The sequence below is a fragment of the Bubalus bubalis genome, chromosome 7, assembly GCF_019923935.1.
Source record: "Bubalus bubalis isolate 160015118507 breed Murrah chromosome 7, NDDB_SH_1, whole genome shotgun sequence".
NCBI lineage: Eukaryota > Metazoa > Chordata > Mammalia > Artiodactyla > Bovidae > Bubalus > Bubalus bubalis.
In genome coordinates, this window is record NC_059163.1 from 29,205,814 (window position 1) to 29,222,471 (window position 16,658).

General features: G+C 34.3%; 1 protein-coding gene across 13 annotated transcripts in view; it reads left to right on the top strand.

Annotated features, from left to right (window-relative positions):
- ANKRD17 (ankyrin repeat domain 17) overlaps positions 1-16,658 on the top strand; it is a 166,172-nt gene that overhangs the window by 90,794 nt on the left and 58,720 nt on the right. For 8 of the 13 annotated variants that reach the window (XM_044945787.1, XM_025289919.2, XM_044945792.1 and 5 more), the window contains 10 exons: positions 558-652; positions 2,581-2,818; positions 3,947-4,138; positions 4,500-4,633; positions 6,779-6,866; positions 8,284-8,411; positions 8,657-8,800; positions 9,440-9,542; positions 11,011-11,763; positions 16,149-16,297. In XM_044945787.1, the coding sequence (XP_044801722.1) occupies positions 558-652; positions 2,581-2,818; positions 3,947-4,138; positions 4,500-4,633; positions 6,779-6,866; positions 8,284-8,411; positions 8,657-8,800; positions 9,440-9,542; positions 11,011-11,763; positions 16,149-16,297 (2,024 nt within the window). Of the gene's footprint in view, positions 1-121; positions 470-557; positions 653-2,580; positions 2,819-3,946; positions 4,139-4,499; positions 4,634-6,778; positions 6,867-8,283; positions 8,412-8,656; positions 8,801-9,439; positions 9,543-11,010; positions 11,764-16,148; positions 16,298-16,658 lie in introns of those variants that run through there. The other 5 variants (XM_044945794.1, XM_044945796.1, XM_025289918.2 and 2 more) reach the window with 5 other exon arrangements.

The window sequence follows — 16,658 nt, forward strand, 5'->3', positions numbered from 1 at the left end:
ATTTGAAACTGTGTGAATATATATGTATGTGTCTATATATGTTAATATCTAAATGGATAAATATAAATGGTGTTGTTTCAAGGATATTTTTATATATGCAGTTTCCAACTTACATACAGCTTGTTCCTAAAACATCTGTGAGTTTGTTATTGAAACTTAAAGCTCATTGCCTCATAAAAAATACCTTCATTGGTGATTTTTCATCCCAGGCTGCAGTTCACAAAAGGTAATTTAGTCTATAGTATAAATAACTGTGACATGCCTGGGCTTAACAAGGTTGTGGAGGGGATATTCCAGGTGCTGCATTTTAGTGCCAACCTTGTTCACCTGCAGCAAGGATTCTAGTAACAGCATTTTCTGGGGCAAAAGGGTAAGGAGTAGAACAGCACAGATTACTTGTATAATTTGTGTTGGGCCGTCAAGGATGGCTTGTAGCTGATTTTAGTATTCTGCTGATATATTTATTACTGTAAGTTAAATACAAGTTTTCAAAACATAACTTTACTTTTTTGGACTAATAAAACATTTTTAAGTAATCTTACGAACTTTTGGTTTAGGACATCTAGAGATGGTGCGATTTCTTTTGGAAGCAGGCGCAGATCAAGAGCATAAAACAGATGAAATGCACACTGCTTTAATGGAGGCTTGCATGGTAAGATTGGTGAAATACATACTTAAAATTTATATATTAGATAGAGACAGAGCCAGTGGATAATGAGTGCCATTTCCCTGGGTTCAAAGATTCTGTTTATCATGACTTACCGTGGATCAGAACCTTAGCTATCTGACTTATCAGTCGTTTTCAGAGCCAGTTGAACAACATTAACTTTTATCAGAGTGCTTTCTGAAGCTGTGTAACACAACCTTCATTTTCTTGGTCTCACATAACTATACTGGTTTTATATAATTGGTGCAAAAATGACTTTCTGACAGATTGATCAAGGATGTTAAAGATGAGCTCATAATCCACAAGAGTATGTACATAATACAAAGTAAACATGTTCATCAAACCCACAATTTAAAATTTATGAAAAATTTGAGATTAGAATATTGTTTGTGTTACATAATTCTTCCTCTGTCATAGTCTTTTCTCAACCCCGAATTCCCTTTTTTAAGAACTTTAGTTTGTTCTTGAGAATGTGTAAGAATAGTACTTTTAAACTTTTGTATTTCAGTCTATGACTTGTGGCACAGAAATGTATCATAATAACTTTATAGAGAGATTTATGAGAAAACATACCAAAGATAAAATGACCCCAAATTAATTTGGTTTCTTGTCTCAAATTCCCTTCAGAGAATGATTATTGAAATGATGTTAAATTTTAATTAGTAATTTAAAAAATATTAAGTAGCCATTTAAGCCATTTTTGTTTTTCTTATTGCCATACCAGTGTTAAATCATTCTTTTGAACAAACAGGTTTTCTTGGAGGGTTTAGAGTTCCCCACCTGTTAAAATGAGGATAATATCCTTCTCTAGGGTTGTTTTGAGGATTAAATGACAAAATGTGTGTGAAATGCTCAGTAATATCCCCATGATAAGGAACTTAAAACCGTTTTGCCACCCCCACTAGAGAAACAACTTATGTGTAGATTAAATAATTAAAATGGAATATTCTGTGGACCTACTCTTCATGCAATGGAATTAAATGTTATAAGCAAATGAAAGATATTAGTAGAGGCCATAGGTTTAGAGACTTGCTATGAGACTGAGATTTTAAACTGGACTTTGAAGGAAATGTAAGAGTTGACTGCTTATGGAGGAAGAAAAGTCTGAGCTTAAAGGAACAGCATGGTAACAGCCAGTAAGTAAAATAGTCATAAAACCATTAAAGTTGTGTAATATGGCAAGTACCAAGGTAACAATGGGCATGACATGTTCGAAAGAAGGTGAAATATCTGCGAGGTGATGAAGAAGGAAAAAGTATATCAAAAAAAGAAAGAATGGAAAAGTGAGCCGTGGAGTTGCCAACAGTGTGGGAACGGGAGGAAAGCTGTGGGAAAGGGAGACCGATAAAGGAGACAGAGATATTAAGTGAGAACTTCTTTTTCTTAATTTTCACTGGCATTTGATTGTGAACAACAAAGGAAGTACCATGTACATACTGTGTTCCCCTTTCACTAATACATCATGCTGAATTCCCCCATTCTAAAAAGTATTGCATTTTTCTTTGTCTACCTAATCAGAAATTTGCTTGTCCTTAAGATTCCTATGAAAATCCTACTTCCCCCTTTCTAAACTTTATCCTTTTAGCATTTAAGCTTATAGTATTCAGTATTGATGTTATCTCACAGTAATCTCTTGTTTTGTGTACTTAACTGTGTTTTTTTCCTATTGGTAAATAAGTTTTTTGATTGGAAGCATTTTTCTACATATTTTATATCCTCAGTCTCTATTTACCACTACAGTAAATACTGAAGGAATAGAAATAGGTCAGCTTGCTTATTCAACTCTTAAATGTAGATTTATTAATTCTTATTTGAATTGAGATCAGTGAACTTCATTGTATAGCAGTTGAGAAGTATTTTTAACGAATTTTTAAAATGGTGCTGATTCACTTTTTTAATTACATTGTAATCAGGATGGCCATGTTGAAGTAGCTAGGTTGCTTCTTGACAGTGGTGCCCAAGTGAACATGCCTGCTGATTCATTTGAATCTCCGTTGACCTTGGCTGCATGTGGTGGGCACGTGGAACTTGCAGCTTTGCTTATTGAAAGGGGAGCTAGCCTGGAAGAAGTCAATGATGAAGGCTATACACCACTGATGGAAGCCGCTCGTGAAGGACATGAAGAAATGGTGGCTTTACTTTTAGGCCAAGGTAACCAATACCAATCAAGATACTAAGGCATAAATGTGTAACATGTGAGATGATAATTTATAAAGTTGAATTTATTTTATCTTTCCTTATTTTTTCTTTCAGTAGATTCATAATGGGGTGCTAAAGTATTTGCTCTGAAAATAACTCCCATACTGTGCTATTTTAGTATTTAAGAGCTTTCAGAGCCTTTGTGTGCTGTGTGAATAAAAACAGAAAACTGGGGTGGGGTAGGGTTGTAAGTTATATATTTCTAACTTTCTGTGCCTTAAAAATTATCATCTCTAGTATTATTGTGAGTTTATAGATACGTATAAAGCTTTTAGGACATTTTTGTCATATAGTGCTAGTTAAGACGGAGAAGGCAATGGCACCCCACTCCAGTACTCTTGCCTGGAAAATCCCATGGATGGAGGAGCCTGGTAGGCTGCAATCCATGAGGTCGCTAAGAGTCGGGCACGACTGAGCGACTTCACTTTGACTTTTCACTTTCACGTATTGGAGAAGGAAATGGCAACCCACTCCAGTGTTCTTGCCTGGAGAATCCCAGGGACGGGGGAGCCTGGTGGGCTGCCATCTATGGGGTTGCAGAGAGTCAGACACGACTGAAGCAACTTAGCAGCAGCAGCAGCAGCAGCCAGTTAAGTGTTAGCTGTAGTGAAGGTGGTAGTAGTGATGATAATGTTGTTCTGACCTTGGACAAGTTAATTAATCTCATTTCCTTAGCTGCAAAAATGGAGCTAATAAAAATATGTAAAATGCATTAAATATTTCCTGACAAATAATAGCATGTTAAATATATATTATTTTCATCAGCATCTTTACCATCATTATTTTGGATCTTTATAACAAGGAGCTACATTTTATTTTTTCTAAGTCCTTAAACCACATTGACTTGGATCAACTCCTTCTGGCTGAATCTTATTCCAGCAGTGTATATCAAATATGGCCTCATGGATGTGGTTTTGATGGTTTTCTTTATTTTTAACTGCCTCTTGAAGTGGGGGGAGAAGCACTTTATCATTTAGTGAAGTAATATAAATGTTCATTTTGAAATATAGTTTATTAGGAAATAACCATTCTTTGCTTATCTCTGGGATAAGTTAATGACTTTCTTTAAATATATTTTAGGAGCAAATATCAATGCACAGACAGAAGAAACTCAAGAAACTGCCTTGACTTTGGCTTGCTGTGGAGGCTTTCTGGAAGTGGCAGACTTTTTAATTAAGGCAGGAGCTGATATAGAACTGGGGTGTTCTACCCCTTTAATGGAAGCTGCTCAAGAGGGTCATTTGGAGTTAGTTAAATACTTACTAGCTGCAGGTAGGCATTTTTGCATTTGGGAGGTGTTTTTGTTTTTTTGCATGATTTATATAAGTAAAAGTGTTACAATGCAAATAACTTTTTTCTGATGTATGATGCACTGAATGTGTGTAGAAAAAAAGATATGTTTTTGTGTGTATTCTGAGTAAATAATTTACCTTATTGCTGTTTAGAGTATCTGCAGTTTTAATTTTAAGCAGTAGTCTGTTTCTAGTTTTTTTTCTTTTTTGCTTTTAAACATGCAGACAATATTCTCTCTTTCTATACATGAATAAGGCTATTTTGTGTAATCTGAGGCGATATGGCTTCTCTAAAAGGAATTTCAGTATCCACATTTGTGTTTTATGATTCTTTTGTTAAGGCTGTGTGTCTAACACCACTGCAGGAGCTAATGTTCATGCAACAACAGCAACAGGGGATACAGCACTAACATATGCCTGTGAAAATGGTCATACTGATGTAGCCGATGTCTTACTTCAGGCAGGAGCAGATCTGGTAAGCCATGGCACTTTCTAAATCTTAGTAATTAAAGCTAAGACAAGAAATTAACTTAAAATCCTGTGGAGGCTGTAGACAAAAGGTATTTCTTTACTTCTAATTTTATGTTCACCTTTTCACCATTGTTTATTCATTTAGTCATATTTTTTCCCTAAGCTGTTTTGTGTCCATTCTTATTTCCTCGTTAGCAGCAATATCCAGTCAAATACCCCATTCCCCCTACAAAAAGGGGAAAATTTTGTGTTTGATATGTTAATAATTAATGGTAATAATAGTACAAGTTTTCTTTTAGGTACTTAACTATTTTTAGAAGTTTCTTTGATTTGTCATAAAAAGGCACATATTGCTTAGGGGCATTTCACTGTAGTTTAGGAAATAAATTGTACCTGTACCATTCAAAGCATTATTAAATAAAGGAGTTAAAAAGATAAGTAATATTTTCTTTCAGATACCTTTTTTTTGTTTTAAAAGATTTATTTATTTAATTTTTTGGCTGTGCTGGGTCTTTTTCTAGTTATGCTTCTTGGGCTTTTTCTAGTTATGGCAAGTTGGGGGATGCTCTTAGATGCAGTACGTGGGCTTCTCAATGCAGTGGCTTCTCTTGTTGTGGAGCACAGGCTTAAGGGTGCACAGGCCTCAGTAATTGTGGCTCCCTGGGCTCTAGAGCGCGAACTGAGTAGTTATGGTACAGGGGTTTCGTTGTTCTGCGGCATGTGGGATCTTCCCAGATCAGGGATTGAATTCCTGTCTCCTGTATAGGCAGGTGGATTTTTTGCCACTGATCCACCAGGGCAGTCCCCTCAGATAACTTTTAGTGAGAAGGGTGAAATACTGAGGTCATTCTTAGATTATAAAGAGGTGTCATAGGGAAAGGATAAGCAGAAAGCTCAGAAGAGGTGAAGACGTCATCTGAGATGTTATTTTGGGGCTGGATAAGGTTTAGAAAGATAGATACCGTGATGTTGTAACAAAAGAGGTTCCTCCGGTTGGAAAAATTAGTAGGAGTATAGACTGAGAGATAGGGAAAAATAAAGCAATCCTGTGTGGGGGAATAAAGGCATTCTTCCAGTTTAACCTGTGTGGGAGTAAGAAAAGTAGGTTTTAGTTAAACCATGAGCACCTGTGTGTTTTCATGTAGCAGTTCATGGTTTATAACAGAAACTCACACAGGCAGAAACAGGCTCCTCAATTAACTGGTTTCTTAAAATTTATTTAACTTCTCATTTTGTGAAAGGAAAAGATTAACTTAGATTACTGTTGTGGTCTCTTTTGGCTCTGTGTTAGTACAACTCTTGATGAGCTTACGACTCATGTTATATTCTAGCTATAGTTATGTGCCTATTTCTCTTAGGTTTTGACCTACTTCAGCTTAGGGGCTATATTTTTAGTGTTTACCACAGTGACTGTGAAACATGGCAGCAGTGTAATCTTGCTTAGTTAATTGCAGTTAAAACAACTTAGTGTATGACTTAAGAGAAAAATTATCAGATGTAAGTGTAAAAAGATTGACATATAAAATGCTTTATAAAAGGTAGTTTTCTCAAACCTTTATACTGTAAGACCTGTAAGTTTTTCCTGTGCTGATATTCTGAATCATAAGAATGCAGTTGGTTCTCCATCCTTTTGAAACCCAGAAATCTGTAGTAATATCTTGTCATTGGTAGTATTAAAAAGATATTCAAATTATCACTGTCTATGTAAGGTAAAATAGAAATAATGAGAAGTATATAAGAGAGAGTGGTGTACTTTAGAAATTCATACAGATAAGATAAAAACTTATGAAAAGAAAATTACGTGTAGTGGTTGAAGATAATGTTGATTGGAAAGGGCTGTGCTAGAGTGCCATTCATTGCTCAAGTTCTACAATCCCTTTTGTAGAGAGAGAAGGAAAAATTAGCTAGATGGATTCAGATAAGGGCATAGCAATCACTGAATATAATTTCAGTTCTTAATATATTTCTAAAGAGCATGCTTCTAATTTGAGATAGTTTAAAGAATGTATTCCTTGATTTACTTCAGAGCATGTTATTTAATATATTTAGATTCCAAAATTAGTCCAATTCTTTTCCTTTTGATTTTCATGAAAAAGAATAATTGTTCACTGGAAATTAAATATCAAATAAGTCTGTACTTTTTAAACAGGAGCATGAATCTGAAGGTGGAAGAACTCCTTTAATGAAAGCTGCACGAGCTGGCCATGTTTGTACTGTTCAGTTCCTAATTAGTAAAGGTAGGTTTGTGTAAGGCAGTGATTATTTCCCAGAGATGTCTATTCCCTGCCCTTGGGTATTAAGAGATTTAGAGGTAAAGGACATTTTGTGGGTATCATGTGATGGAGGATGCTACTGAGATTTTTGTGAGTGGGTAGTCGATAAATACCCTGTAACACATAGAACCATTCCATGAAGAGTTGTCATACTGGGAACACACTTGTTGAGTAACATTTCAATAAAGAAAAATTTCTCTATGTAAATGAGGGTTTAGATTGCCTGAAGTCTGTTCTGTTCATGTAATAATTTATCTTGAAACCTGGATTTTTGTGCCAAGTTTCTGCCACTGATTAACTTGAAGGCAAGACACTTTTCTCCTTTATTTATATTTCCCTGGGCCTAGGTTTCCTTCTTTGTAAAATATAAAGAAGTAATCATAAATATAGCACAGCCCACCCAAAAAAAGCTAAAAATTTAAATGGAAAAAAATATGCCAAAAATGCATTTTCATTCGTGGTCATTTATTCTATTTGAAAACCAACATCCTTATTAACAAAATTAGCGTATTATTACTTTCTTTAAATTATCTCTTCGGTATTTACTATATGAGTTCAAGTTGAAACTTTTTCATGAACTTCAGTATAGGAGATTAAAGATTTTACTTTTGATGCAACATTGATAAAGAGAGACTATGTAGACGATATACAATTAAAAAGGCAATATATGCCATTTCTTTTTTACCAAAAATACTGAAGTTTGTTAATAAATCAGAAATTATTGGTCAAATTATTTTAGGCAATTTAAACATTTGTGTTACATGTTTATGAATAACACATGATATTCAAGAATGAAATTTTTTTCAGTTATTATCTCTTCTCTTCCTTTGTTTAATTTTAATGAATCTGATTCCAGTTTCTTCCTGCTATTTTTTCCATTTCCCACATGCCTTGCACAGTGCTGCAAATCAGGGATGAGAATTTTACTACTATTACTTCATATTTTTTGTTAATTCCTTCCATTATTTGGCCCATAGAGGGCAGTGTGATTTATTTATTTATTTATTTATTTATTGGTTTTGAGTCATCTTGCCCACTGAAGATAAAAAAATTTAGATAAAATTTTATATTTTACTTTTATAAAACAGTGATTATATTGAGTAATATATACTTTTATACTTAATTTTTAATGTTGCATACTTAAACATTTATGGATGAAATTATATGTTTGGGATTTATTTTAGAATAGTTAAAGATGGGAGAGGAGAATGGATGTGGATATATGTGAAATGAGATTGGCCGTGTTTATAATCATTGAAGCTGGGTAATGAATATGTGGGGCTTCATTATCCTGTTCTCTCTACTCTTTGATTTTGAAGTCTACCATAATTTAAGAAACAACATTTTATTAACATTATTTTTCATGGATTGTCTGTTTTAGGAGCAAATGTGAATAGAACCACAGCTAATAATGACCATACTGTACTGTCCCTGGCTTGTGCAGGGGGTCATCTGGCAGTAGTGGAACTACTTTTGGCTCATGGGGCAGATCCAACTCACCGTTTAAAAGTATGTAACTCAAATGTTCAGGTAGCATTGTGAATTAATCTTCACTATTGAGCATAACACGTTATCTACAAGTTCAACTTGTATTGACATTCTGAATGTGTTCATTTTCTGTTTTTAGAGGAAAGTGTTCTTTACTAAAATTGGAAACTGTAATGTGTCTGGGACCTGTTGGCTTTATCTTCCTTGATGGTTCTGTAAATTAATTTGAAAAACTGTTTTTTCCCTTTCCATATTCACTCTTTTAGGATGGCTCAACTATGTTGATAGAAGCAGCAAAAGGTGGTCATACAAGCGTTGTTTGCTATCTTTTGGACTATCCTAATAATTTGCTTTCAGCCCCTCCACCAGATGTCACTCAATTAACCCCCCCATCCCACGATTTAAATAGGGTAAGATTCTAAACTAAAGCATTTTATATTATATTATCTTTATCCCTTTTTTAGTCATAGTTCCAGATTAAACTAGAATGGTTGTTTTTTGTTATAATATGCAATTCTCGTTAAAGATAATGTACTCGATACAGTTAATGACCATTCAGTATAATACTCACATTCTAGATTGATACCATTTTGCTTTGCTTTCTGTTTTAAAAAAATATCTTAGGGATTTCCTTGTCCCAGTGGATGGGACTTTTGTGGTGTGGCCAGAAAAAGAAAAGTCATGGAAATAATTTGATACCAGCATATTTTAAGTAAATATATTGTTTCCTGAGATTAGGTTAAAAAATACTTTGAATGGATCTTCATAACTTATTCTTCATTCTGTGGCATCCAATCGCACAGTCATATCCGACTCTTTGCGACCCCATGGATTGCAGCCCACCAGGCTCCTCTGTCCATGGGGATTCTCCAGGCAAAAATACTGGAGTGGGTTGCCATGCCCTCCTCCAGGGAATTTTCCCAACCCAGGGATCGAACCCAGGTCTCCCACATTGCAGGCAGATTTTTTACCAACTGAATCATTTAAAGCATATTATTTAGTGGAAGGTATAGGAAAGGCAGACATATAATCAGTTTTATTTGTCTTAGGCTCCGCGAGTACCAGTTCAAGCACTGCCCATGGTTGTCCCACCTCAGGAGCCTGACAAACCACCTGCCAATGTTGCCACCACTCTTCCCATCAGGAATAAAGGTCAGTTATACTTCTAAAGCCTTCAGGTTGTCCAAGTAAAAATGATAAGATTCAAAAAAAATAGCCATTTAAAATTATTTTTTTACAAAGAAATGAATTTTACTAAGTTGGCGTAAAAATTTTTTTTTTAAAACAATGAAAAAAGCATGTTATTGGGAAAGAACATAGTTGAGAGCACGGATTTGTGCTGGAATGAGAAGTATTAATAGAAATTCAGATGCTCATCTTTGATGCAATTCTGATTATCTGTGATTTTCTCTAATAACTAGTAATTTCTAGTCATGTTAAGATATTAGACTGGGTATAATTGGGTGACATTTTTGTAAATTACTGAAATTTCTGTAGTGATATAAGGCATAATATTAACAGCTAGATCAAAATTAAATTTTATTTTAGAATAACTGGTTTAATATAGATTTTATATCTGAAATGCCTTTTCTCAACCAAGAATTCAAAGTTACTTCAGATATGGTTGTTTGTTTCTTTAGAACTCTCAGGTCCATATTTTACTTGTGGATGTTACATCATGTATGATTCATAAGGCATGTCCCGAAACAGCGACTAGTTTGAATCAGTTTTTCTTTTTAGAGAGTTTTACCTGAAGAACCAGTGTGGCTTTAACTTTTTGGTTTTTGGCTACCTGTATTATTTTACCAACAGTAATACTAAGTATTTCCACCAGTTCTTTTCAATCACTGCTACCAATCTAGAGCCTTGGCATCTTTTTCACTTGGTATACCAAGCAAATGATTGCTATACCGATAGCCAGATAACGTTTATTCACCTGGCTGTCGGAAGATACGATGAATGTCATAGTTCAGCATCTTTTCTTCCAGGGAAACTGAATTCCAGTTGTCTACTGGCCAAGTAGCTTTATGAATATGTGAATTTCTATCTTACCTTTATCAGTCTTGAAGATGGTAGGCCCCAACAAATATTTATTTTAGTTGAATTTTAATTTCTTGGTACTTCTTAGTGGTTTGAGTATTCTTTGTGTGTATGTGTGTGTGTTTAAAAGGCACAGATTATTAAATGTAGAAAAACCTTGACTTAGAGGTTTAAGTTTTCTCTACATCATAATAATTTAGCATTATTTTTCTGTTCTTATGATAAGTTTTTACATCTTTATGATCAGGTGAAGTATCTATCGACACATAGTCTTAGATTTTATTTTAATTGTACCACTTTGATATCACAAATCTGCATCCCTCTGTTGTCTAATTTTAGCCATGTGGTATTTTTAAAATTCTGAAATTGATTTCCCAAAGATTATTCTATGCACATAAAATACATACATTTTATATTTATGATGAAGAAGGTGGATTTGTTTTTAACTCCTTAATGCATTTTCACCTTCTGTGGATATAATAACTTGGTGCATAACTGTTGGCACTAAACCTCCCAACAGTAACTCTGTAATGAGGATGCCATTCATGTGCACTTCTGAGGGGGTTTCTTTTTCACACAGCTGCTTCTAAACAAAAGTCCAGCAGCCATTTGCCAGCAAACAGCCAGGATGTACAGGGTTACATCACCAATCAGTCTCCAGAGAGCATTGTAGAAGAGGCTCAGGGAAAGTTAACAGAACTGGAACAGAGGATAAAAGAAGCCATAGAAAAGAATGCACAGCTGCAGTCGTTGGAACTGGCTCATGCTGACCAACTTACCAAGGAGAAGATCGAGGAGCTGAACAAAACAAGGGAGGAACAAATCCAGAAGAAACAAAAGATTTTGGAGGAACTACAGAAAGTAGAACGAGAGTTACAACTGAAAACTCAGCAGCAGCTAAAAAAGCAGTATCTAGAGGTTAAAGCTCAAAGAATTCAACTTCAGCAGCAGCAGCAACAGTCTTGCCAACATCTGGGACTGCTGACTCCGGTTGGGGTTGGAGAACAGCTTTCTGAGGGAGACTATGCACGGTTACAGCAAGTGGATCCCGTTTTGCTTAAAGATGAACCCCAGCAAACTGCTGCTCAGATGGGTTTTGCACCAATCCAGCCTCTGGCCATGCCTCAAGCTTTGCCTCTGGCGGCAGGTCCCTTGCCTCCAGGGTCCATCGCAAATCTTACAGAACTGCAAGGAGTGATAGTTGGACAGCCAGTACTGGGCCAAGCACAGTTGGCAGGGCTGGGGCAAGGAATTCTGACAGAAACACAACAAGGGTTAATGGTAGCCAGCCCTGCTCAGACCCTCAATGACACGCTGGATGACATCATGGCAGGTGGGTTTATATTGTTACGAGCAGGTATCAAATATGATTTACTTAAGGCGAGTAAGAGTGTGCCAGAATTTTTTGCCGTTACCCAACTTGAGAACTATTTCTGGACTCTTGACCCATGTATATCTTTAGAAATATTATTTCAATCTCAGAAGTTCTCTGATGGATACAGGTCAAATTAAAAATTAGCTCATTCAGTGCAAGTGGCTGAAACTTTCTGGCTTAGGTGGGTAGGCTGGGAATCTAGGTTTTTTGGTAGTCGGGTTGATGTTTAATTTTTTGTTTGTTTGTTTCTTGTTTTTTTCTAAGTTAAGAACACTGATAGAATTTTGGCTTTTTTGCTTCTGTATTCACACCAGTAAACTGGGAAATTGATAGAAGTTGAACTGCAAAACTAGTAGGATACATCAGAAATCTTATTTGTGAACAGAAATACTTTATATCCTGATGGATCAGACTTCAAATCTGATGAATATTTTTAAAAAAATGTAAATACTTTTACAACACTAAAAAAGTACCAAACCAAATAAGATTTGATTATATAGTATGTCAGTGATTTATCCTTTATGAATGTTAATGTGTAGTTTCTTTCTAATTGTAATTGTATTATGGAAAGGAGTAGTCCCCTGACAGTATCATAAATGATATATCTTTAACTGGATAGCCAGAGAATTTTTTTAACATTTTAATTAGTTTCATTGGCAAAAAAATATATATATATATATTTTAGGAAGTTGTTTCAGTGGTTCTAGTTCTATTTACTTATTGAATATTTTTCATGAGTTTTATAACAAACTAGTAGAATGAGATTTCACAGGGTTATGAACCATAAGAATACTATACTGAAAAGGACATTTTTTTCCATTAAAAAAAACCAAACTAGAAAAGGAAGAAACGGGAAAACAAAGGTATTAAATAGGTGAATTTTGATAATTTTTATCTCCTCTCTTCTCCCTTTTTAATTCTTTGGTTTATATTTAAAGGATAATTGAAGTTTTGAAACTATGTTTACATAGCATTATATATGATAGATTATATATAATTTAACTTTTAATTTTTTAAAAGAATAAGAGAAAACTAAATTGTGTAGTGTTGAGATATTTAGTTGGGCCTCCTGGCTATTCAGTGGTAAAGAATCCACCTGCCGTGTAGGAGATGTGGGTTTGATCCCTGGGTAGGGAAGATCCCCTGGAGGAGGGCATGGCAACCACTCCAGTGTTCTTGCCTGGAGAATCCCATGGACAGAGCCTGGTGGGCTACAGCCTGTAGGATCTCAAAGAGTTGGATATGACTGATGTGAAGAGCAGGCATATATGAGATATTTAGTAGGTAACATTAAGAAACTAACTAATGAGACAGATTTTGTACTTAGAAATTAAAATCAAAAGTTTCCTAGTTCTCTTCTAGTATCACCTCAACAGTAATATGTGGAATGAAAATTTCTGATCTTAGAGGGTCCAGTAACTACATCAGAAAAAAATGCTGTTAATCATTAGTAAGAACAATAAAGATTCTTGTGTTAAGAAGTATAAATTTTTTATAGATTTGAAAATTACTACCAATCAGCATTAGCTATTTATAATAATTGGGAATGTAATTTTAAAAACAGTAGATATATTATGAAAATTGAAGCATACATTATTAGCTCCAAATCCCGAATTTGATATTTCTTTCATGACCATTCATTTAGATCGTAATGGTATTCTTTCTATTATGTAAATTGAACTACCAAAGAATGTATAGAATTGAGTTACTCATTCAGTTAAGTGAATGGACATTGCATACCAATGAATATATTTAAAATTTTGATATGCTATCAGAATTTACCTGATGTTCTTGGGCATAGTTATCAATAATGATTTGCCAATTGTATGATTTTTATGCCAGTCAGAATCATTGGAGGCTTGTAGTTTTTTTGTGATTTGTTTACCAAACAAAATAATTAAATTCTCCCTGTGTTACAGTATCTTCATGTAAAATTTTTTTTAAGTATAAAACTTTTCAGGAAATATGACAAATACTTGTCATATTATAAAAATACTTTGCTTGTTTATTCTCATTTATATGGGGAGAGGAGAGATGGCCAGAATAAACAACAGGATTACAAACCACCAGCTACCTCCCTGCAACCTATCCCTGCATCATGCATGTACACATGCACAAACATACACATATACACTCACTTCCACAGCATTTCTTTAAACTTTTCTGTGGTAGTACTTGTTATTTCAGTTAACTAATAACCATTTCCATTTCTTTGGATTTTTAAATATCTTACAACTTCATTAGGCTTAGTCTTGTCTTTCTTTTTTCCTTAAACATAATCTCTGTCCTTTATTCATTAGTCCCAGTTTATTAGATGCTCTTATAAGGTTCAGTCGCTTTTTCTCTAGCACTTGGCTGGCCAAGATCTTCTATCTTCCCTGGTTTCTATACTAGCCAAAGCAAGATCAGTTCCTTGTTTAACCAGTCTTAACACCTTGCTTTGCTGTGCTCTCAAAATCTCCTCTTTCCTTACCTGTTGTTAAAACCTCTGAACTCTTAACACTAAGGAAGTTCCACATGTAAACATCTGGTCTGTACCATAGTTCCTTCAGGTACCTACATATTTACAGTTACTAATTTTAATTGTAGAGAATGGATGAGTGACAGGCAGTTATTTAGTTTTAGTAAAACAATTTCATAGGTACCTGAAAGGAAGTGATATGAGGAAATCGATTTTTCCTATCTCCTTGACCAAAAATAAGAAAACCAATTTAATATGTTCTTTATAAGAACTTACTCTAATGGAAATATAAATTATAATTTAGCCATTTAATGGTAAACTAGATTTTTTTGTTGTTTAGTATCATGAAGTAAAAATCAATTTTTTGGACAGACTGATGTTCATTCTGTTTAAGCTAATTTTGTGTTTAGGTTAGCATTTTCATTTGTGAATATCTAATCAAAGGAGAATATGGAATCTATTTTAAGAGCCATAGATTTTATATGGTTTTGAAATTTTTATCTAAAATGTGTGAATTGTCTTGCTCTTTTTCTTAACATACAAAACTACCAGCATGGAGTAACAATATCAAGGTCATTAGGTAATTAATAAATTAGTACATACCCTTTTCTATTGATCTGGATCCCTAAGGATTTGAAGAGTGTGTTTTGTTTGTTTTGTTTTGTTTCCTCCTTTGTTTTTGTTTTGGCTTTTAAGTGGACTTAAAAATGTATAATTATAGAATGTGTGTTGCTATAATGTATAGTGTATGTTTGTGCCTGAACTGAGGATTTCATGTAAAATAGATTTTTTTAATTGACAATCATGTTTATAATTGTTATAATAAGGTCAATTTCAGTTTTGTTCTTGGTAGTATCATAAATAACCTCTTGCTGGTTTCAGATCCAGTTGTGAATCATGATTTTCTGTCTGATGTAGTTGATAACTACGTTGGTAACTTACATCCATACTACTGTTGATCATTCAAGATTAGCATTTTCAATAAGGGGGGAAAGGATTGATATTCACATGTCAACTCCAAAAGTCAGTTGATGAGGGAGTAAAGTACCCTCAACTGCTACCACCTTGAAATTCTCCCAGCTCAAGTACTGACCTAATTAGCCCCTTCTTAATTTACTTATTTTGGTGAAAATAATATCATGGCAAAATTACACTTATAAGAACTAACAATAATCTACGTTTGAAGGATGGTTGCATGCATGCATTTATTTCTACCCTAATCTTTAAATTTCATCCTTCTAAGTCCAGTGTGATTGCTTGATTGATTGGGCATTTTACCTCCTTCAGAATAATTTCTGTACATGAGAAACTGTTTCTTTGTGAGGATCAAATTTATATATATACATACTGTCATACTGAGGGCCACCCCCTGTCTATAGCTAATAAATGAATAGGAAGTATTTTAAATAGTCCATAGTGAATATCCCCAGTGATACTACTTTCATTAGTTCTAGACTGTGAGGTGTGAAATTGGCAGGTAAAAGTCATATTTTCTCCTTCTGAACTTGACTGTTTTAACTTTTATTCCTTTTCTGATTACTAAGACATATGGATAACTGTTTGCATATATTACTTTTAATTCATAAAAATATTTTTGCTTTCAGGGTTATTTTGAACTAAAGTTTTATGATTACATACCGTAAGAGGGGAATTTGTTTTCTACATGGATTATTGTTTAGCAAATGGGTTACTTTCAATATATATTTAAATTTTGTTCTGTGTCCAATGTCAGAAATAACCAGGAAAATGTGTTATTAGTGCTATGGCAGTCTCTCTGTAGATATTTTGTTTTTAAATATCTTTAACTATTTTCTAATAATTATTTCTTGCTGTTACCTAACAGTGTTTCATCCTTATTAAGTGCAGTTATTTTGTCCAACAGCAGTCAGTGGAAGAGCATCTGCAATGTCAAACACTCCTACCCACAGTATCGCTGCTTCCATTTCCCAACCTCAGACTCCAACTCCAAGCCCTATCATCTCTCCTTCAGCCATGCTTCCTATCTACCCTGCCATTGACATTGACGCGCAGGTAAGTCCACACTCAGGAGTGACAGCTCTAACTGCATTGTATCACTGTGAAACTTTCATCAGTGATTTAAATCATCCTAGACTGCTTTGTCTCTGGGCAAAGACTTGAGCCACAAATATAAATTACAAAATCCACATTTAAAGCAATAAAATTCTAAGCACAGATTATTACTGATAATTACTGTGAATATTTGGTTTCCACAGTCATCAAGTAATCTTTTTTTCTTAAACTTTAGAACAGGATGTCAAGAGACAAAACTTAAGATTTGTGTATTTTATCTAAACTTTAATTAGAAGCTGTATTTTAAAATTCATACTCAATTCCATCTAATATGTATATACTCAGTTGCATTTATATTGTC